The following is a 22906-nucleotide window of genomic DNA, read 5'->3' as shown; positions in this document are numbered from 1 at the left end:
ATTACTTTGCTTTTAGTTTCATGCTAGCTTCTAGTTGCGCGAAATGCACGAAAGTGTCCACACATCGAAAATTTCCACTTTTACAGTATAAGATGGGGGGGGGGGGATGGACTCACCTGATTCGAAAAACACATCGCCAGTTTCTAAGAAATTAAAATGAAGCCTTTTGAATGTTGTTATGGAGTGCACACATTGATTTTATGTCATCTCTGATACTTACCTGAATCAATGCAATAATCAAACAAACATAAGAAACCTCATGAGGCAAAGAACTGCTTGCTTGGTTGATGTCATGCATATGGCCATTATGCTGTGTGGTTAACCTTGAAAAACAAAAGTGACGTCACATAGATGTGTCAATATTAAAGAGAAAAACAAGGAAACTTTGAAGTGCAGTACATACCTGTAGATGGCCTCTTTAATGCCCAGCAGAGTCCAGTAAAATATGTGTCACAGGAGGGAGGCAGACACGTGACTGTTTACGGCTGCTAAGGCAATGCTAGATATAGACTAGTAACCCTCTCTCATGCACTCCCATGAAAATTGGAGGAAAAAAAAAACCAGCACAAAAAAAAAAAAAGATATCACGGTAAATCACCTAACTTACCATGTTCGAAATTTTTTTGCAGGGTGTCAGATAAATTTTTATCAGCTGTTTAGTACATTTTCTGTATCATGTGCGCCTTACTACGTGGAGGTAATGAATAGTAATTCTTGATATCATTAAATTTACTGGAATGGTTGCCTTATTGTAACATTTTTTGCATATCTCATACATCAAAGTCAGACTGAATATATACATGTATGATGGATATGATTGTAAATGACAGGAGGTACATTGGTTGGGATGGAGAAGAGAGAAAAAAGTTATGACAGTAATGGTACATACAGATAGGAATGTATAAAGACACTGGGGGAGGTAGAGGGATGTGTGACATTTTCCCTCCAAACATGAGTGCTTTCCAATTACTCACCCCGTATTCAGTGTTGTTGCAATTAAGGAATCAGTTTGTGTGTCATGTATAAAAGGAGTGTACTTTTAAAGTCAAAGCTTTAGCAGTAGACTATACCGTGGATTCTATTTGAAGGCCATTTCTTTTATGCTTTGTGAGGATGAGGAGGAAAACTAGGCCCCGTGTGCTGCTTTGTAGGCCGGGTATTGTGACTTGTCTTTCATAGAGTTGACTCATAGACTGGAATGCTCCAAAGATGTCTTTGCAATGTGAGAATACCCTTTGCAAAGACATAACCTCATTAGCAGAAGCCTCACCATGATAAGATTCCACTATTTCCATGGCAACCAGATCAATTCACTCTACTGCCACCCAGGCACATCCTTCAGATTTAGTAATGTCCCTTCACTCACTGCTATTGTACTCACACTTACCGCACTTGTGAGTTTGCCCTCTTTCCTATCTAAGTTATATTGTTGCATGCAATATTTGTAACCCCATCCCTCCGCAGACATTGAGACGAGAGTGGCTTCACTAGCCATGTTGGAGAAGCATCTAAAGACATAATTATTTTCAGAGTGGTGGATGTATCAAATGTGAGAGAACTTTGCTTCTTGATGAAAAATACAAACAAGCCTACTAAAAGGTTATGGTCTACTTAATTCATATTGCAATTACTCATGTACAGTGACATATTCATCAAAATGATGACTTTTTTATCGCAGTAATTGAATGTTTACTGACTTATTACATCTTGCCCATGGATGTTTAAGACTTGTGAAAAAAAAAAATGTCACAAAGGTAAAACAGCTTGATGATATGAAGCCTTAGTAATATGTTTGCAGTAGAAATTTTCATGCAAGATATTAGTCAGACATATATGATCATAAAAATGAAATCTATGAATATCATTTTATTTGCAACAACAATGAACAATCAGATCAAAATAATACATAAATAAAACAAATCTGCTGATATCTATGTATGTAACACTGATGGGATCTTTCTTTTTAGCAGATTTATGCGTCATACAAATGCTGTTAATCATCATCATCATCATCATTATCATTTTACAATGTACTTGCACTCATATGAATTCTTTTTTTTTTCTGCTCATGTGAACTTCAAAGGAAAGTAAAATTTGACAGTCCTGTCCTTGAAACGGTTATGCCAGACCATTCTTGGCCTAGAGCACTTACTTTTTTTCCTCGTTTCAAATTTCTTTCTTGATCCAACATTTATTAGGACAAGCATGGTGCAGCATATTAACAAGATACAAGTGTATCTTGTCACAACAGTATGTTGTTTGTATGTGCATTTTGCAGTGTGTAACTTGGATTCCACTCAAATTGGAAAGTATCTTGAATATTGGTAACTCTCTTAACCCGTTGAGGACGGTTTGATTTTGCTACAACACGCATTTCCCATAGACACTTGCCTGAGTATACTTGGGACTTGTCCTCAACGAATTAAATTGATATTCATTCCATTCATTGATGAATCCCCCCCCCCCCTTTTCCTTCAAATGGGGGAGGGGGAGGTGCAACATTTGATAAAGTTATCAACTTCAGATGAACCTTTTAGGAAAATGTTGCCTTGTAAAGATCATCAACTTTTTAGAAAATTTGTTCAGTGACATATTGCAGAGAAAAGTTTGCGCATCAAAATGATTTGCATGTCATTTGTCAATTGATATGCACTTCCTTAAAAAGAAAAAGAAAAAGATGGATCCTCTTTCATTTGTTAATATTCTGTGTTGCTACCATTCTGCCAACTTATAATCGTTTGTCTGTTTGTTTGTTCTGTGTACATGACATTTACTCCAATGGAAAGAAAAAGAACTATAACCATTTTTAGGCCAAACTTACGACTGAAAACTGAGACATTGGGAGATATGTGCCACGTAGAGAGAGTTGTCCTGCGGTGAATAGTGGAGCAGTGGGTCATGATGGTTCATATCTAATTGAATTCATCAAATATTCATACACGTGTGTTTGCCCAGGAGGAGATATTAACAATAAACAGTTCATTCTGGTGGCCGTGCATAATCCATAATATATCAGTGGATATGACCACCCACGCACAATTATCATCAATCTTGCACTGGTTATTTCTCTTGTGTGTCCTGTCATAGGGAAAGTTATTTGCCAGCAAATGAGGCATTTTTTTTTTACATTCTTTCCGTAAAACTTCTGATTGTATGGCAGTTTGTACATTTTGAAATCAGTAGTGTAGATTTGAAATACCATGCCACGATCAGAAATGTGTGGAACAACCATAGATGGGTTTGTTATTCAGAAATTTATTACATTTCCTATGCCATGGGTGACCATCTAAAAATGACAAATATGTGTGTGTTGTTCAGAGTGATGTATGTAGAAGGTTTTCTCATCCTTTCTGAGGTAAGTTTGTCAAAATGGGACAAAATGTTTAGCCCTGCAAAGCTGAAGAGTCTGGAGAATGCATGGAATTCTAGAATCAAGAAATCATCGTTTTGCATGTTTGTTAGGTCTCCACCATGATGGGACATGATAGACCACCAACGCATCCTTAGCTGATGAAACTCTTGTGCTTCAGTCATACCCTTAATCCGTTCCATACAGGAACCTGGTGGCCTGTGTATTAAGTCTTTGGGGATTTCAGAATTCAGTATCGAACGGGTTAATATCCAATGATAACTATCAGAATAAGATATGAACTGACTCCATCACTTTGTGCCATTATCATCACGACTTTATAGGATAGGTAGATTTTGTTCAAATGCGTTGTTTTCAATCACAGGCACACAAACAAATATACACACTCACACACACACACACACACACACACACACACACACACTTGCACCTCTTCATTGCATCTTTCTTGTATCACGCCATTTCCAAGTGGTTGCTTGTGGTTGAAAGGCTACACCTCCACACTGGATACCGAGAGAAAAGAACTGTACCAACCATCCCAACGTGGGAAACAATTGGATCGATGGATAGCGCAAAAGGGGTTTGTAACCCAAGCCGTTACCACCCATTCAGATCGTAAGAACGTGAGTCTCGAATATGTTTGAATAGGTTATGACCCAAAGACACAGCACCTTTGGGGTTCAAGTATTTATTCTAGATCTCCTCTTTCACTGGGAAAGCTGTGGCTCCATGGTTACCAATGCAACGGCTGGAAAGCTAGAAGCTGATTGGATATTGTGTGTCTGTTGCCATGACACTGTAAGTTTATGCATTTTACTCTTGGACTCCAGATCATAGTGTGTGCATTTGAGCCAAAAGTATGTGAGAGGTTTCCAAAAACCACTCTTCAAGGAAGCCAAAACCTTGATATATTTCACAGTTATGTGGAGAGAATGATTTTGACATTAGTACGAGTATAATTTACATTAGAAAACCAGTTTCCTGAGAAGCTTTGTAATTATCTACTCATGAATAGAAGCAAACAAGAAATATTTCTGGAATCAGCTTCATGTGTTGTTTCTGTATTAGGCATTTCTACTAGTAAGATGTACAGGAACATGTTTTGTTTTGTGGTTTTATGTTCACATGAAAATATACATAGAGAATGTTCAGATTTTTATTTATTTTTTTTTCATTCTGCACATCCCACATACGAACCAGAGAAGATAAGTCAGTGTTGCCATCTTCTCCCAGGCAATTTGTGTCATTTTCTTGTGCAGTGGACTACTGTATATGCCGAATATTTCGTGAGGTTTTTATTTTCGCGAATTTCATGAGTCAGGTGCTGTTTGTGAAATTAAAGACACACGAAAATAATGGCTCTGATCCCAATATGAATGTGACACACATGTACATTTCTCCGTTCAGTCCAGTACTCCATGATCCCGAATTAAACCACTCTTGAAATCGTCCGGAAGTCCCAATTCGCGAAAATTTAGACTCGCTAAATATATGGCGTATACAGTATTCCCCTTTGCATTCATTATTTTGCTCCTTTCTTTTTTGGCAGCAAACTCTTATTGCGCTTTTCAAACCCCTTTTGTACCATATATCAGCTCCTCTTATATACTGTTTTTAAACACTTTCTTCCTGTACCCTCATCACAACTCTCGCATGGCATTCTTTAAAAAAAGAAATATCCCTCTAAAATGCATATTTCTTTTTACTATCTTGTCAATTCTGTTCCGTCATCATGAGACACAACTGTATATTTGTTTTTTTTCTCTCTTTTTGGTATGTCACAAAACTTTTTCTGTGCGTCTCGGTCTGTTTATTCTTTCTCCGTCTCAGACTCTCTCCATTTTAAATGCACTCTGAGATGCACTCACTTGTTCCTTTTATTTTTCTCTCCTTGGCATAGTGTCTCCCACTTCCCCCTCTCTCTCCACTTCTCCTTCCTACCTAAACAAACATCCATTCCGTGTCCCATAAGCAGGTGTATTGGTTTCACGACTGACATCCAAGGGAGACGCTTGGATCATTTATGCTCACATGTGCCATCCCGAGCACACACACACACACACACACACACACACACACACAACACACATACACACCCTCACTACCAGTTCATGCTTGGGCTGTTCGTCCAATGTACCTTTTGGTGTGAAAACCAAATCTCCTGTGGGAGTCGCTACATTTACGTCGACTGGCGGAGGATCGGCAGCAGATTTCCTCGCAGACTGCCAGTCATGTGTGAGCTGTGATAGGCAGAGTCGCTCCTCTGTCCTGGGATGCATCTAGACCAACATCACCTGAGCGTAATGCAACAATCCCCTGTGTATTACCTGAGACTTCACTCTGTACAATGCTTTTTCTTGATACACATCTGTGCCTGGATCTGTGTCTAGAGGTGTTTCCACTGGGCTTCACAGAAATACAATTTCATCTGCCTTGTGTAAAATTGCTATTGAAATGAAAGTGGCAGTACATGACACTCACTCTTCACAGTTTCAACCTGTAAGGTGCTTTTAAAAAGAGATCGTGAAAGAAAGAGAAAAAAAGAATGCCTCAAACTTTAAAGTCCATAAGTATATGATTATCATTGGTGCCCTGCTTGTGCTCAATGAGGATAGCTTTATACAAAGGTGGTCTTTAAAGAGCTTAAAAATGATAATATCTAGGTGACAGTATAGACTTCTCATTAATGAATGTTATTTCATGGAAGGGTGAATGCCAACAGCTTCCTATTACGCAAAGGATAAAAGAACAAGATTTGATGTACCGCATTCTTTTGAGCAGATCATCTGTTGTTATTGTTTCTCTCTCATTTTGCTGTTGTTGATGAAAATAAGAACAAAGTCGGTTCGTTCACTTTGGAAAAGTTTTAGCTGAATTAGAGATATTGTACATTTATATAAAGGTATGGCTAAAATGACACAGGTTGTTTATTATAGCCATTTTTTTTTCCTGACAGTACAATGTTGGTCTTTCAAAGCAGAGTGACAATTTGAGGAAAGAGAGATCCTTGTTAAGGAGATGCTCAGCTGAGTGGTGTAATTTTGGGGGAATTATTCATTGAGTGGTATGGCCTCCATTCCACACCTCTCAAACTGACCCAGATGTGTAAATAGCTATTCTATCCTCCCTTTTGTACATCAAGACTCGCGTACAGCCATGTCCGATAAGATCAACTCCATTTAAAATACAACAGGTTTCTAAGCAAATTGTCATTAATTCACTGAAAAAAACCATGTGCATGATAAAAAAAAGATTGTAATAAACCTGTTCGTAAAAAGACTGTTAAGATTTTATTTCATGACCAATTTTTCTCCCCCTTCTTTGGGTCAAATATCACTTTATAACAATCCCTCTTTTCTCATTGACCTCGTTCCTTCTCATCAAAATTGCTTACAGTTTGGATTTCATAATTTATATTCTTGATTTGCAGCTTCTAGACTGGATTTGTATAGTAGAAATCTAAAAGTTGGTAGTTTTCTGTTTTAGTTGAATTTGTCATGGATATGCTTGGACCTGCTGACTAATCATTTTGACATCATTTTCATGTCTTTAAACTAATTTCCAATGGTTGCAGTTCCATTTTAGTGTTTCTTGATATAAAGTGAATACTTTATTTCCATTTTTTTATGCACATGTTGATCAATATTTTGAAAACAGAAAACCTTGAAGACTGTAAAAGTGGATATTTTCGTGCGACAAATTTTTCGCACTCAGCCAGGTAAGAAAGAGTTTCGCATGCAGAATCAAGATTTAAACTACTGGAACATATGACAAGCAAAAACATTTGCGTGCTTTTATTTTCGCACTTGTTTGTGATTGCGAGAAAAGCGCAAAAATTTCCACTTTTACAGTAGATAAGTGTGTGGTGTATGTTAACACCACAGTAGAGATGTGGAATGTGGTTCCACATGCATGGAACATGGTTTGATGAATGGCATTTTTATCTGATCTATCGAATGTGGTTCTGCTGATTTGAATAAGGCACTGTTGGAGGCATTCATCATGGAATATCATTGCATTTAACCCTTTCTATGCTTGCGCATTATAGAAAATCCAATGGCATTATACACACTGTCCAAAATCCCTGGCAAAAGAAGGATTCTGAGCAAAATGAGCATACTTGGAGGAATTACTGTCTGTGTGTGCCTGCATGGTCAGTTTGACATGTTATGGATGTAAGTTAGAGAGGGAAAATGATTTATGCACACAAGAAGGTGAATGGCACTGTTTAAAGGATACCGGCAAAAGATATGATCAAGTTAAATATATGCATTTGAAATTTAAAAAAAAAAAGTTATTTGAGGTGAGATAGATCTATCCACACTTTCTGTTTGTAGAGGGAAATATGATGGAGAGAAAATAGAATTTCATTTCCCCAACACGCATGGCCAATGACATCAAGAAAATGCTGTCAAAGTAAATACTGTACCCGCCTCCTGTAATAACAACCATTATACAACACATTAGATCCTTAACCATCTGATTGGATGAATGTGGGTCACATGACATTCAGAAGAATCAGCTATCCCATGCTCACTCTTAATGGCAATGCAATAGACGTCTATTGAATGCTAAATCAAGCGAGCCAGCAGTGCAATAGATCTGTGGACATGCTGAATTTGTGTATCGTAAAGCATTGATGCATATGCGTACCCGTTTGCGCTGCTAGCAAGACCTAGAGCCAGATCTAGATCTAAACCTAACTTTTAATACTCCTCTGAGATAGGCTTGTGGTATTAGATCTGTTTTGCTAGACCTAGACCAGGCCTGTATTGTGTGCTGTATAAAACAAATATTCAATGTTTTATCATTCATGTGACGGTTCATATATCACATTCGGTGCAAGTTTAACCTTTCTGTTCAACTCCACTTCGCATTGTTGAATAGACCGGTTAAACTTACACGCTCATGTAATATTTGGAACCATCGCACTCATAAACATCAGATATTTGTATACTATACTACTATACCACTTTGCCATTGATCTCTGGAAATTAGTCACAATCCCCCAATACTTAATTCTGATTGGTCATTTCCACAAGGAGTTGATTGTGCATGGTCTTTTCCATCCCATTTCTTTGCCCTGGTAAAATGTAATGTATGTATTTCACATGACATACAAGTAGCAAAGTGATAGTTCTCAGAATCTAGTGCCTTACACTTCCATGTTCTGGTTGTCATGTTGTTTGATTCAGGCATTTAAAGGAAAGAATGAAGATTAGAGCTTCAAATGTGATTTTCTTTTATATGTCATGGACTCTAATATGCAATTGATTTGAGAACTGCAGATTTCAATGGAGCTGGACATCAGTGATACTATAATTGTCGGAATGAATTTTGAGGGAATGCTAGTAATCCAACCCCAGTGACTACAAGAGATTGTCTAGCCTCATATAGAATCTATAGGAATTTTAGAATCTTGTAGGGAAAAGGTGAAACCTTTGACCTCCTCAGACTTAACTTTACTTTGGCATCAATGATTGCATTGAATGTTCCTTGGAAGGTGACACATCAGACTGAAGACCTGCGGGTATTTTGAAGATAGTGTGCTTCTGAATACACCTGGGCCCCATTTCATAAAAAGTTGATATCAGGTTTCAGGTTTCAGGTTTATTCAACACTTCCATAAAAAATCAGCATATAACAGAAACATGCAGCATTACAATCAAAGAAACTACACAAAAGCATTATTATCACAACAACAGAACAACAATATAACAAATCAAAATGATTGGATAGTGTTAAGAGACAAGCAGGAAGGCACAGCCTTATATTTAAGCCTGTCTCGAAAAAAAAAAAAAAAATATACACATATATTATAATAAATCATGTCATGGAAAATATCTTTGATAAATATAAAAACATCTCAATTACAGCATATTCAAACATGATTATACACACCTATCAGATACACATACACACACACACACACACACACACACACACACATACGCACACCTACACACAAACAGCCTAACAATCAGAAAATTCAGTGTATTGATTTAGAAGGTATAACTTGTATCTCCTTTGGAATAATCGTAATGATGTACTGCTTTGAATATCTGGAGGAATTCTGTTCCATATTTTTGGTCCATTGACAAATATCAATTTTTGAGACGGCAAAGTTCTGGCAAAAGGAACAGTATCACGTTAACATTTCTCATCTTATATCTACAATTAGTATATAACTTAAAATAATCTAATAAACTTTTAGGAATCAAATTATGATAGCAACTCTTGCTGGAATGGCAATTGTCATGGTAACGACAAGAATCCAGCTTCCTGATTGGCTGTTGCTATTGGAAGTTGCCATTCCAGCAAGAGTTGCCATCCTAACATCTTTTATGAAATGGGGCCCAGATATATCAACTCAAGTGACCATGGAGATAGGGCTCTTGGGTAGCAGTTTGATAACAGGCCATTGACTAGAAGTAGGAGGAGTGGTCTTGGAGTGGTGGGAAGGTGTGAATGGAATAGCAGTCTTCTTACCAGCTCATTCCATTTGAAGCCATCTGTGGGAAACCCCACAGAAAACTATTACCTGCGTTAGATCCTAAGTAAGGACTCAAGCAAAGTTTTGAATGATGTTCATGTCCAATCAATGAATATTGTGTATTGGATGTGAATGCTGACAGACATGTCACAGCATCATGTGGTGATGCATCCTGCCTGAAAATGATGGATAGACCACCATCCTGTTGGGCAATCCTATGAAAAATCTCAGTTGCCAGTCCTTAAGAATGCAACAACTGGAAAGGGCCTGGTGCAAATGTGCTCTGACAGCAGCCCATGACACAATAGAAAGTGCCTAGTCTCACACAGTATTTCTCTCATGTGTATTTCCTATTCTTGAAATGATTATTGTCAATCTTTCTCGACAGAGCATTTCTAAATTCCATGCTTCCTGTCTAGCAGAGCAAGCCAAAGTTAGAATGATGGCTTTAGGGCTGATTTCCTAGCATGGGATCCTACTCACTCCTTTTCTCCTACATCTGAGGGAGCTGTAAGGAAGCTGGGCAAGGCCATCTGAGAGAGGGAGCATGACGTAAATGACGTTAATAGCTTCACTTTTCAGTGCCTTCCTGGAATATTGCAATTGACAAAATGATGCAAGAGGAGCAGATGAGTTTTTCACATGTGTCGTTATTCTAAGCCTGTCCTCAAGCTGGTTGCTATGGAAATGAGAAGGAAGTTGGTGCTTTGCCTTTTGTGCCTCCTGTAGTACCTCAATTCTGATGACAAAGTGTGTGATCGTAGTATACTTAATGACCCCCCCAAAAAACAACAACCAACAACAACCCCAACCCCCCCCCCCCCCCCCAAAAAAAAAAAGAATCTGCACATGGCCAGTCCCACATCCATATCCTTGATCATAGTTCTTGGTGAAAGTGCTGAGTACAAATTATATGTTTGTATATCCATTTTGCTTAGATGATCAAAAAGTATGTTAAAGGACATAGAGCATTGAAGGTTGTTTCAGACTGGAATGTGTTCTGTAGAACCAAGAAAGATGGGTTCGTAGGTAATCTATCACATTGTTTAATACACATAGAGATATTATATTTTCAAAATGAAGTGTGACTGGATGAAAACAAAGGCATTCTCAGAAAACAAGTAGAAATTTCTTATAATATTTGAAACTTTCCTTGTCAAAAAGGGTGTGAAGTTTTGTTTCAAGGTTGGCATGCAGTGTATGCTATTATCAGGGAGATGTTCGGGAAGGAAAAGAACCAAGAATATCTTCTCTGTACCCGTGCTCCATGCTGCCAAGAAGTTATGAGCTCCATTGCAGGCGTTAATAAATTGCTCTGAAACAAAAGACAGCACTGCTGTTTAAGATGCATCATTTCTAAAATGCAACATACCTAGCCAGCAGCAATTTGCTGTCCCCTTCAATATTTTCGGTAGCAATTGTTGAGTGTGCAAAGAATATAGGACATGCGAAGAAGATTTGTAAAAATTGTACTTCTTTAACTGTATAATGCTACTAGACATGCAGATACAAGCAGAACTAAACCTGGCAAACAATATTATGTGCAAATGTGCGCATGATTGTTCTATGTTAACTATTTTATGAGATATAAGTACTCCCTTTTTCAGTCCGGGGGGATTAATAACAAGGAGATTTTAAGAAAAAATTAGAATAGTTGTTCTGTACAAGATAATCACCAAGTTCCATACAGGAATTCAACATTTTCGCTGAAGTACAGCTTTAGATTGATAAAATGAAGAACCTCTTCTTTGGTCTCTATGCTTGGAGCATGGAACATCAAAGCCAGTGAAACACTATAAGCATTCAATTGCCATACTATATTAGAGCCTGCCCATAAATTTGCACTTATTGCAAAGAGATTCCACTCCTTTTCTAACCCCTCCCTGCTATGGTCCTGTATGCCATGTACAATTAAGAAGCTGAAAAGAAATATGGAAGCTTCTTGGAAGAGTCATTTTTTTAACTTTGACTGTGAATGGTAAATTTTTGCCATGGAGAAATCTGAAACAAATAGATACTGTCCATTATTTATATGATACATTCTATGCTAAGATTTTGATTTGACACACCATTTTTTGACAATATGTGACGGTATCAGCAGTGTGCAAACTTTCGATACAAGTTATGTATTTGTAATGATTGGAAATCAAACCTGTCCAGTTTAATTTGCAAACAAATCAACAGTTGCGACAGTCACATTTTCCACCCTATCCTCAATTTTAGAGGAATCGAATTGTTATATATTTCAATTCAGCTGGGGTAATCTGAACTTTTGATAGTCAGCTATAGGGACCAGGGGGTAGGTGGCTGGAGACTTTCCAGTGAGAGGCTCGAATTGGCAGCCGTGGGGAAAGAGCGGGGGAAAAAACAAAGCAGAAAACAATCGTTCAATTATGCAGGAAGCCAAGAGAATATTAATTCCTCTCCCAGAATAATTCCAGGCTTGAGGGAGGAGAAGAAGGCAGCTTCTTTTTACCAAGCTTTTAGCCATGTGTGTGTGGTCAATTTACTGACTGCCCAAATACCAACTAGCAGATGCAGTGTTCCCAGCAACAGAGATGCCTTTCTGGAAGAGAGAATTGCATTGCAGGAGAAGGCTCAGCTTGGAGAGTTAGAGGCGACATTCATCAATGGCATCAATTCTTGAGCATGATATATCATGATCACCTGACTCAAGGAGTGAGTGATTCTCATCAAAAGTTTCTTGGTCAGAGACAGTTCAGAAAATCTTTCAGAATGTAGTTGGCAATCTGTGGAATTATCAGAGTTTAAAACATGAAACAGGGAAAAAAACACAACAAAATGCCACCATGTAACTGAGTGTTTTGTTGTTCCATTTTCTTTAAGGACAGGGAAAGAATATCTTTTAAGTATCTGTAGTGTAATCACGAATATTAGTAGTAAATTAGATGTTCAGTGATTTTCTCAAAAAACAAATTCCTTAACCTGTTGAGGGTGAGTTGTTTTTGCTATAACACGCATTTCCCATAGAGACATGCCCGAGTATACTCGGTACCAGTCTTCAACGGGTTAAGAAACAGTGTCCTTGAGTCTAATGTCATCTCGGCCAACTGCATGCTTTCAATACAAGGGATAATTTTCCAGGATTTGTTGAACTTGCAGTAGCCCTCTCTTAAATGCTACCATCTCTTTTGACATCCGTCTCTGGCCAGACGATTGCTGTCTGGCTTTAGCATCTGTCCAGTAGTGGATTGACCTGATCTCTGGTCAGGAAATGCAGGATTTCCTTTTCATTTCATATCTAGATACAATGCACACCTGCCACTTACCATTGAGATATCATGTACTTGAGCACTGTATTGTGGCGGGCCATTTTCTGCTTCTACTACTAGGGGTTATTTTGGGCGTCAGCGTACACTCGTCCAAAATGTGTCTTGAACACTGCTTGTGCAATGACTTTGTGTGATGGACATAAGTGTGGCATTGAATCTGGTTGATGAAATAGGCAAATCTGCCACCAGCTCTGCAAATATCCCAAGATGGTGCAAGCTATTGTTTGCATCATAAGAAGAGGATTTTTCGAAGACTGTTTGTCTTAAAAAACAAAAAACAAACAGAAGTATGACATTCTCTCCTGTGGACAATAATATCTCTATTAGAGGATAAGAATGGAAATCCTGGTAAAGTCTGATTTCTAATTGCCTGGAGGGCCATGGCCTCCTGTTTGCTGTTGCTAGGAGACGGTCTTCGTAGCAGGTTGGTATGCTGGAAAGTATCTTGGAGTGGAGTAGTAGCAAGGTCATCTGTGCTAATTGATTGATGGGTAGATGCTAGCAATGCTTAAAGGCACTTCTTATGTCAGTTTCAATTTTGTTTTTGAAAACAAAAATGTGTCTACTCAACTGACTTCCAATCAGGCAGATTTTATTTTATTTATATATATATTTTTTGTCCACTTCAAGATAGGATTGTGTTGTCAACATCTTTTTATCTTCCATTACCATGTCATGTGTATAGATGTGCATGCATAATTTGTTGTAATCTATAAGCTTCTAGCAATGTTTAGGTAAAAATTGAACTTTGCCTTTTCTATTTTCATTTTTGATTTGGGAGAAGAAATGGAATTTTGTAGCATGTGTATTTATCCCATTTTGGGGTTTGAGGAGAGAAATGGAGAGAAATGATTCATGGCTTGTGTGTGACTGACTGATATTGTTCTCCAAGGGAATTGTCGGACAATTTTGCAACGCAACCACTTTCCTCAAGTGATTTTTGAATGTGTTTAAAATCATTTACAGTGACATACTGTCATTTGCCCACCTTTTCGTGATAGGTTTTTCATTGTGTCTTTGATTACTAATTCTCAATCATATGAAAAGGTACCGGTGACGCTTCATATTCTGTGTTTCTCGTAAGATGCCAGCAAGCCCATCTGAAACTCTGATCCCTGAAGCAAGCAAACAACTCTGTTATGGGTCATATGATTACAACCTAGGAAGGCATTTGCCGAGTGGGCCGAGGATGCCTTCTGCCATTACCCGTAGCAACCCATCCATCTGCCATTATCCATAGCAACCTATCCCCTCTACCCAGTGGGGCCCCCAGCGTGGGCAATGATCACTCCTGCCCTGCTGTCATCACCCACATTAATCAACTCCTCCTTAGTACATCCTGTAGAAGTCATGCTCATTACCTACAATACATTAGTCTGTAATCTGGAGTGAAGAAAAAAGCTGGGGTATAAAGTTACATTCCAGAAAGTCCAGTCCTTCTCCCCAAAAAAGAGTTTCTCTGAAATTTTGTCATTTCAATCTGCATTTCCTCTTCCTTCTTGTCTTTTGCGTGTCTGTTTTAATGATTTTTTTTTCAACCATATGTGATGTGAATATGTACATTTCCCACAATTTATCAAAAAGTGCAAGTTTTAAGAGTCAATGGGAATGAGAACTCAAGATCTTTTCCATTGTAGAAACCTGACATTAGCCATCTGCTAAACTTTGTCAAGTTTTGACATGTAGGTGTATACAGAAAATAAGGCAACAAAAAAGCAGTGAAAAGATGCCCATGTCTCCTGCTTTATTTCCAATGAACTACACACTCTCATACACACACACACACACACACACACACACACACACAAATGACATTGATCTGAGATATTGAACAAAGCGTAGCATTATTTACCCTTGTAGTCATTGCCACCATATTTGAGATGTAGGCATGATAACTTGCTCATGAAATTTTTAATGTGTCTTGATATTTATAGTATTTTCACATCGGATGTGAAATAAGTCAGAAATATTTGAATGTCTGCTTATGATCAACACTATTTCTTTTGATATTTGCAAATGTAAATTACCACTGTCTGATCAAACACCTTTTTTTTCCCCCCTTCCTGTTTCTCTTATTTTTAGAATGAAGAGATTGATCCTGCGGACTTCCCATTCGACAAGTTCTATGAGCTCTACCACAAGATATGTCCAAGGACAGACATTGAACTTCTCTTCAAAAACATGTAAGTTGCATCTTTCCGAGGCAGTGCTTACATGCCAAACTGTAGTGTGTGCGGGGCAGCATATGTGTTGGTTTTCTTTGACTAATCATATTATCTAAAGGAATGATATTCATTTTAGGTTTTCATTTTTGCATTACAAGTATTCATGTATAAGTGAGTAGGAATTTGTTTACTTGTATGTTTATATCTTCTAATACTGTGCAGAACCTCCTTAGAGGATACTAGCACAAGTGATGAAAGACTCATTAAATATAGACAGTTTGGGCCTTAAAAAAGAAAAAAATGATAATATGTTCATCAAACATAGCTGTTTGTGTCTGGGCTTGTGTGTGTGTGTGTGTGTGTGTTTGTGTTCAGAATGTAAGCAGGTATGTAAGTGGTACATGTATAGTCACATGTTTACATGTATTATAGAGATGTATTGTACATAAACATTTAAATGGTTTGATGCAAACTTACTTGGTTTGTAGGTCATCATCACAACTTTGAGTCATACAAAACAAATTCTTCCAGGTAAGTACCAAGATAAAAATTTTGTGGAGAAAGAGGTTAAATGCCATTTTACATATGCTTTGGAATGAAGCATTGAGTAGTAGATGTGAAGCTACTTCTCCAGCACTGCCAAATTATTTTCATCCACGCATTGTTGTCGGGGATTGAATGATACTAGATGTGACGTGAGAGTTATAGGTGTGAGCACTCGCTAATGGCATTATGCCATCCTTCATCTTCATGAGATATTAACATATCATTAGAAAAGGCATGTTTCATTTCCGTTTAGATGCCAGCTTGCTGTCAGAGAATGTGACAGGCTTGACTGCAATTTCTAATCCTGAAGTAAAATTGATTTCCTTGTTTTCATGCTAAGAAGAAGACTACTCCAAAAATTATTTATTAAATCTAAAATTAATCAAATTTTAGAAAGGGTTGTATTCTAAAGGTCTGAATGTAGTTTGGGTAATGAGGCAGCGAAAAAAAAAAGAAGCAAAGTGTTATCATTCAAGTCAATCTGACTGGATAGAAAATGTCACATAACTTAGGAATTTGACTCTAGTAGATGAATTAGCATTCTACCCAGAAATTTGGCAGTACGGTTTAGTGCCTCTCCATTTTTAAGTTGAAATTAAGAATTAAGAAAATCAAAAGATTGGTATAGGTTACATCAATATGCAACAGTAAAAAAAAAAAAAAAACTAATTTTGAAGTTTAAGACACAGCCATGTAGGTAACATTAGATGTTATCATGATGCTATTGACGAAGATCCTGTGTTTTGCCTTATCTAATTTAAACACCAGTAAATGTAAAAAGATTTGTGATCTGTGATCAGGTTAGTGGAAGACTTTTGAAGGGATGAGATTATCATGCCATCTAATTTTTCTTCTGAAAAAATGAGCTAAAGTAAGGCGACAAGAAAGAGACTGAAACACTGGCCTGCTCCATGTTGGAAATGTCTTCTTTATTCAAAAGTGTGTAATCTTTTATGGGAAAGTCATGGTCTATGTATCCATATACCTATAAGTGTCCATGCTTTATAGTAGTAGCCTTGTTTCCAATCAGTAATTCTTTTTACCCTGAAGGCAGTATCTCAGTTTGTATTTTTAATCCCACATCTGCCGGAGGACCTGAAGACATAGTAAATTGTGAATCAAATGCTGCTATTCCAGGTTATGAGACAGTAATCTTTCAATAACGGGGTTCTCCCTCGACCCCCGCTAGACCACATGGTTAGATTTTCAAGGTGGAAAAATGTATTCCTAACCCCCCCCCCCCCCCCCCCCACGAAACTGGGGCACAAGCATTGGCCGGAAGCTGCTGGGTTAGGAGTGCATCCTTGGCTAGAGATAAGATGGGGACCAGGTGGAGGAATGCATCTTGAATGGTCACCTGACTCCCTTATACATCATGGAAGATGGAGCAGGGATGTTGGAGAAAGCTAGAGAAATGGAAGAGATGGAAGCTGGGGTATGATAAGAGTACCTGGGAAGGAAAGCAGGAGAGATGGAGGGGAAGGTGTAACTTTTGGATGGAGTTGACTTCGTACAGGCAGAAGTGAAGTGTATGGAAAGTAGGATTAGTAGCTCTGCTTTTGTTTAAGATTTTCCTCTCATAATTGATATGTAGCATCCACTTACAAATGAGATAATGTATGCTCAGGTTCCACAATGTACATCACATGTATTTTGGTATGATATGATCTCAAATTTGGAATAGTGGAGCGAATGATTGAATTTATGATAGAAAACCACATTGCCAGAATAAGAAAGGAAGTATTATTCCTGTTCAACAGGAAAGTTGGCTATTTCCCACCATGGAGACGATAAACAATGTATTTATGTTGTGGGAGACAATATTTTTCTGAGTTATGATTTTGCAAATAGCAGTTGGTTAGCAAAACTTTTTGAAAATGAAAAGACCTTGAAATATTCTGTAAATACAGTATTCTCAATTAGTGAAAAATTGTCTCTGGCAACTTTTTTTTTGGTTGTTCATTGCAGTTGGGACCATTTCTCTTCTTTAGGATTAAAATACAGTTCTGGCCAAAACAAAGGACTGAAACTAACGTGAATATTAAAGTTAGATACACCTTAATTATGACATGTGCTAAGTGACTAATATTTTATGATTGATTGAATATCAGTTGGTTATTTAAAGAGCTAGTATGATCTTAGACTTTACATCATATTACAAGAAATATTGTTTGTAACAACTTGATCCAGGAGACTTTCACTTCTAAAGGAAGATGCATTAATCTTCATAAAGAGAAAGCTCATTCTTCCAAGTGCAAGACAAACTTTGGCTTTCTGTGTATAGAGCAAATTCATACAGAATTATTCATACACTAACAACGGCCATGACATGAAGACAGTTATTCTGAGACGAAAACTCTGTCCCAATTTCTTGGTCTTTATACTTAAAAAAAACTTTGCCTGAATTTTGTTGCCTAAATCAATTGATTTGATATTACAAATCTTACTTCCTTCTCCAACACCAGTCATATCCTGTTTCTCTTTTTGTTTTGACACCTTTCTTTCAACTGTATAGTTTGAAAGTGTTCTTTTTATCAGTGCTGAAGAATCCATCAATCTGCATAACACGACACTAATAGACTTTGAGAGAATGCCTGCTGGTCTTGTTCAAAGACTCACATGAATTTTCAGCATCCTACCATTTTGAGTGTCAACCGTGTAACACTTTGGATATTGCATGGCCTCGCTGGTACTGACTGCAATATCTGGTGTGGAAGTCAAAGGCTAGGGTCTGGATGGTTGTAGACTAGCCAAAAATGAAATCTTCTCCCAGCCTGGATATTGATTGCAGCAGCCTCTAGCCATTCCTCTTCCTCCTCCTTTGCTTGATGAATGGTGTTCAGAAGCTGGAAGGGTCTATCGCATCATGTTTGAAGGTGTCACAACCATCTCCTCTCTCTTTCCTATACCCTCTCCATCTCTCTCTCAGTGTCTCCTTCTATCTGTCTATCTCCATGTGTGTCTTTCTCTTTCTCGTTCTGTCACTCTCTCTCTTTGCTGCCAGCAAGCCAGTCTTTTCAGTGAGTACGCACCACACAGACATTTGAGGAGTGTGTGGGAGGGGAGGGGAGGGGTAGGATGTGGAAGGAAATGTGTACATGCTCAAATGCATAAATCGCTAGAGATGTTTGTAATTGATCTGGAAAGAATGAAGGATTTACAAGGTACCCCCATCTTGTAAATCCCCTCCCCCTGAGTGACGGATGCAAATGAACTGGGCCAAAACCTGACTGACCTGGAAGACGAGATACCGACAGGCCGTACCCATAGTACTACAAAGAGGTGTGGTAGAGAAGTACTTTTTACGACGACGAGGTGTTTTTCCAGAGACAGTCTTAGAAGGACTTTTCCACATTGCTCATCACATTCTGACTGAGCCTCTCCTTTGTCTCCTACTATGTTCGTCTCCAATGTTTTCCAGATCTAAAAATAGATGAGTGAAAATACAGGGAGACAGGCAATTGTTTTTATCCTCAAACCAGAGTGCTGTGCGGTGCGCCAGACAAGATTTGTGGTGATGGAAACCACACGCTTACATGTTTCATTGACACGGACTGTGTCGATGACCTGATACTGTGGTGTGGTGGGGACTTGCCTGCATGTCCTTCCGATGGGACATTATCTACAGAACACATTGTACCCGATTGGATTCATGTTTGGGTTGGGGAAAAAATGGGTGGCGTATTTACACACATGAGTATAATGTATAAACATTGGTGATTGCTAATCCAATGCACATGCTCAAAGGCACATGCTAAAGATTGTAGCTATAATGATTTATAGGTATCAGGCTCTTTATTTCCCTGGTGGGGGTGGGTGGGGGGGGGGGGAGGTGGTATGTTAGAGGATTAAAAGGATCTTCATGAGGAATTATTGATGCATTCTTGATAGAGATTGGAGTTGATTTCATTTACTTGCAAGAACTTCTAACAAATGTACTGGAAGCCAAGGTGAGCTGAGGGTTATGGCCGTGCTACAAAGCTTCGCTTGATTTGATGCATTTGTGTAGTAAAATGAAGGTCACCAGAATGCCACTTCCACTGAACACACACTAGGAGATATACACACCCAATATAGTGTGTATGCATATCAACTGTTGAAGCGAGTGATGATTATATTTAGTGCCACTCATAAATATTCTAGTGCCCAGTGAAAATAAAGTTTGGCCTGTAGGCAAAGTTGAAGACTGGTCATGTTGTAGCCCTTGGCCAATCAATTGATCTGGATCCATATCACCGTTTTAGAAAACCTTTTCTCAAGTTTTTGTTGTATTTCCTGCCTTAGCAATCAACCACTCTGTTCTTAGTTTTCTAAAAATGAGGAATACAAAATAGGATATTATGTTAATATGACTGCACAATGTTGTGCCATTCATTTGCGTGTAAAAGAGTGTATTTGCACATGTTTAGATGTCTGTGTTCATTGATATGATATCTGTGCTATATGTATGTTGCTGTGTGAATGTTTGTGTGTGTTTGCTGGTATGTAGTGTGCTGCCTTGATTCCTCAAGATGTTGTAAGAACAAAAATTCCTTTTTAGGGAACATTTAAATATTTGTAGCATTGTAGGCATGACTTCCCATGTATGATTTTAGGCTATAAACCAGTACATGATGAACAATGTTCCCAAAACTTGCCTGATACCTTACAATTAGAAAACTAACGACAAATATATATTTGTTGGTCATAACCGCATAAACAAGAAGCATAATCTGGTGTGCCACAAGAAAACGTTCAATTTTAGTCACATCAGTCCCATATTTATGATCCCTGGTATAAATGTTGGGATCAACATGAACACAAATGTCAAGATCAAGAGACGACTAAGAGAGTCAGACAAAGAGAGAGAGAGAAGATCTGTCTTTACCACATTCCCAAAATTTCTGATACTTACTCATTTTTTACCACCGATAGAGCCAGACATGTCTCCATGACCCAGACTGATCAACTCTTTCCCTTCTTTTTTCCCCCTCCATTTTCTGCCCACCCCTCAGTGGGAGGAACCAGGTGGAGGGACTGTCGGTGGAGAAGCTGATCGAGTTCCTCAACGACAAGCAGCGTGACCCACGGCTCAATGAGATTCTCTTCCCCATGTACGACAGGGAGCGGGTGCTTCAGATCATCAACACCTACGAGAAGGACCGCGACATGACCGAGAAAGGTAGGATGTCAAGTCACTGTGTCCCGTCTCTATCCAAAGCAGCCTATTTTGGGAGACTTTGATGCTTTCTTTGGAGGAAGAAAAAAAAAATGGCTGGAGTTTGCTGAGAATGGTTTCTAAATCTACATCCCTGATACAGGCATGAGGTTCTATTCAGATAAAAAGTACAGTCACATGCTAAGAACTGTGAGCCCAGATGACCCATGAAATTGGACAAAAATAGCAACATAATACATCTTCTTTTTTAAAATAATGCACTTTTAATCATCATCAAAACTGCAGTGGTTCAATACGTATTACACTGGATAGTGTGGATTCTAACATTCTGCACCTTCATCATGTCACTGAGAGGGGGTTTACCCCTGTCTTCTCCAGTTTGCATACCTTCAGGAGACCTGCCTGATTTCCATGGACAGGTAAACATGCAGGGATATATTTTTTTTTTAATGTCAAAATTGATACCATTTGCCACCTAGCAGATATATACAGGTATTAGATAGGTTATGTCCAAACCATAACACTTTATATCATTGATGCTGAGAACAGTCAAACCACAAGACCATGGTAGACATTGGTCTTTACTTCTCATGCGAGTGTCTCTCATGTTACATCGGAATATGTTTAAAAGATGCAAAGTGATTATATTGAGCAAGCTACTTATAAAGTGTGGTAAGAAGTAAACCCAAAATTGTATCTGCTTGCACAATCAGCCTGCGTCTATATGACCAGCTTTTTCTCAGCCATTGTGGTGCAGTGGATAAGACTGTGGGCTCTCATTCATAGGGTTCCTGGTTCAAATCCTCGTGCAGCAGTAGTTGTGCCCTCAGGTCTGACACTCTATCCTCATTGCATAGTCCTTTAGTGGGGTCTGGAAGGTGGTGGTTCCATGATAGTTTGCTCATATATACATGTTCAAAGGCTTCCTTATTGGCCACATGAAAAAAAAAATCATTATTTTCATTCAAATGCATCTCATTTTCATCTTGGGTGATAATAATCTGTCTCACCATTTTGAGAACAATGTGAAACTCCCACAGCTGTCTTATTTCATGTCCAGTTTTGTTGAAACTTCTGCAACCTTGTTTTACTTCATTCAACTCAAAGTCAGCTCAAACATTGAGTTACATTTTACTTCAATGCCTGCTGTTTACAGAGAGCAAGGAATAATTAGAGAAAACAATTGGCGTACTTTGCATGGATGCTTACTTCCTCTCCATTATCCAGTGATACTAGGAAACTGTGGTGTGCCTATTTATTGTCTTCATTTGGGATTCTATATGGTCAGTTTCACGGTAAAGGGTGTAACTTTCAATTTTTAGCCTTTTGGCCCACCCTGAACACATAGATTTACAGATCTCAAAGATTTTTTCCCATGTGAGTCACCTTGTGAGTAGCCACCTTGGGTAGCATAATCAGGTCCAGGTATTGATGCGTTTTGTTTTGACAGTCACATATGTCCCCTAAAAATGACTATTTTGGAGCACTTAAATTTACATAACATTTTTGAAATGTTAATAATTTTCTACAGCAACTGCAGAGATCTAATTTTTTATGTTAAAAGCATAGTTGTATGGTCAATTGAAATGACCAAATTAGTTTGGTTTGTATCTGGCCCTTTGTTTTCGAATACTATGACTTCAAATTTGAGGTTTCGGAGGCTTCATTTTCCGTTAACAATTGTTTACAAACTTTGATGGACAGTAATGATTAGTGGATGTGTTTTGGTTACTTTCTTTTATGCTGAAAATAGTAAGGTACAGCTAAACTTTAGACTTACATCAAAGTTTACTTGATTCTAGGGCTATTTGAAATTTTGTGATAATTTTATTCCATCAAGTGAAATTTCCGTTAGCAGTTTTGAAGCCTCCGAAACAAAGT

The 22906-nt window shown here is 38.2% G+C and overlaps 1 protein-coding gene across 11 annotated transcripts in view; it reads left to right on the top strand.

Moving 5' to 3' along the window:
* LOC139721565 (1-phosphatidylinositol 4,5-bisphosphate phosphodiesterase beta-4-like) overlaps positions 1-22906 on the top strand; it is a 181659-nt gene that overhangs the window by 90669 nt on the left and 68084 nt on the right. For all 11 annotated transcript variants that reach the window (XM_071632895.1, XM_071632897.1, XM_071632898.1 and 8 more), the window contains 2 exons: positions 15239-15339; positions 20862-21028. In XM_071632895.1, coding sequence (XP_071488996.1) covers positions 15239-15339; positions 20862-21028 — 268 coding nt within the window. The remainder of the gene's footprint in view (positions 1-15238; positions 15340-20861; positions 21029-22906) is intronic.

This window comes from Diadema antillarum, unplaced genomic scaffold (genome assembly GCF_040938485.1).
Source record: "Diadema antillarum isolate AM-2024a unplaced genomic scaffold, OU_Dant_1.0 scf00000145, whole genome shotgun sequence".
NCBI classification, from domain to species: domain Eukaryota; kingdom Metazoa; phylum Echinodermata; class Echinoidea; order Diadematoida; family Diadematidae; genus Diadema; species Diadema antillarum.
Note: the sequence above shows the minus strand (reverse complement) of the source record. Positions and strands in the feature narration are given on the sequence as shown.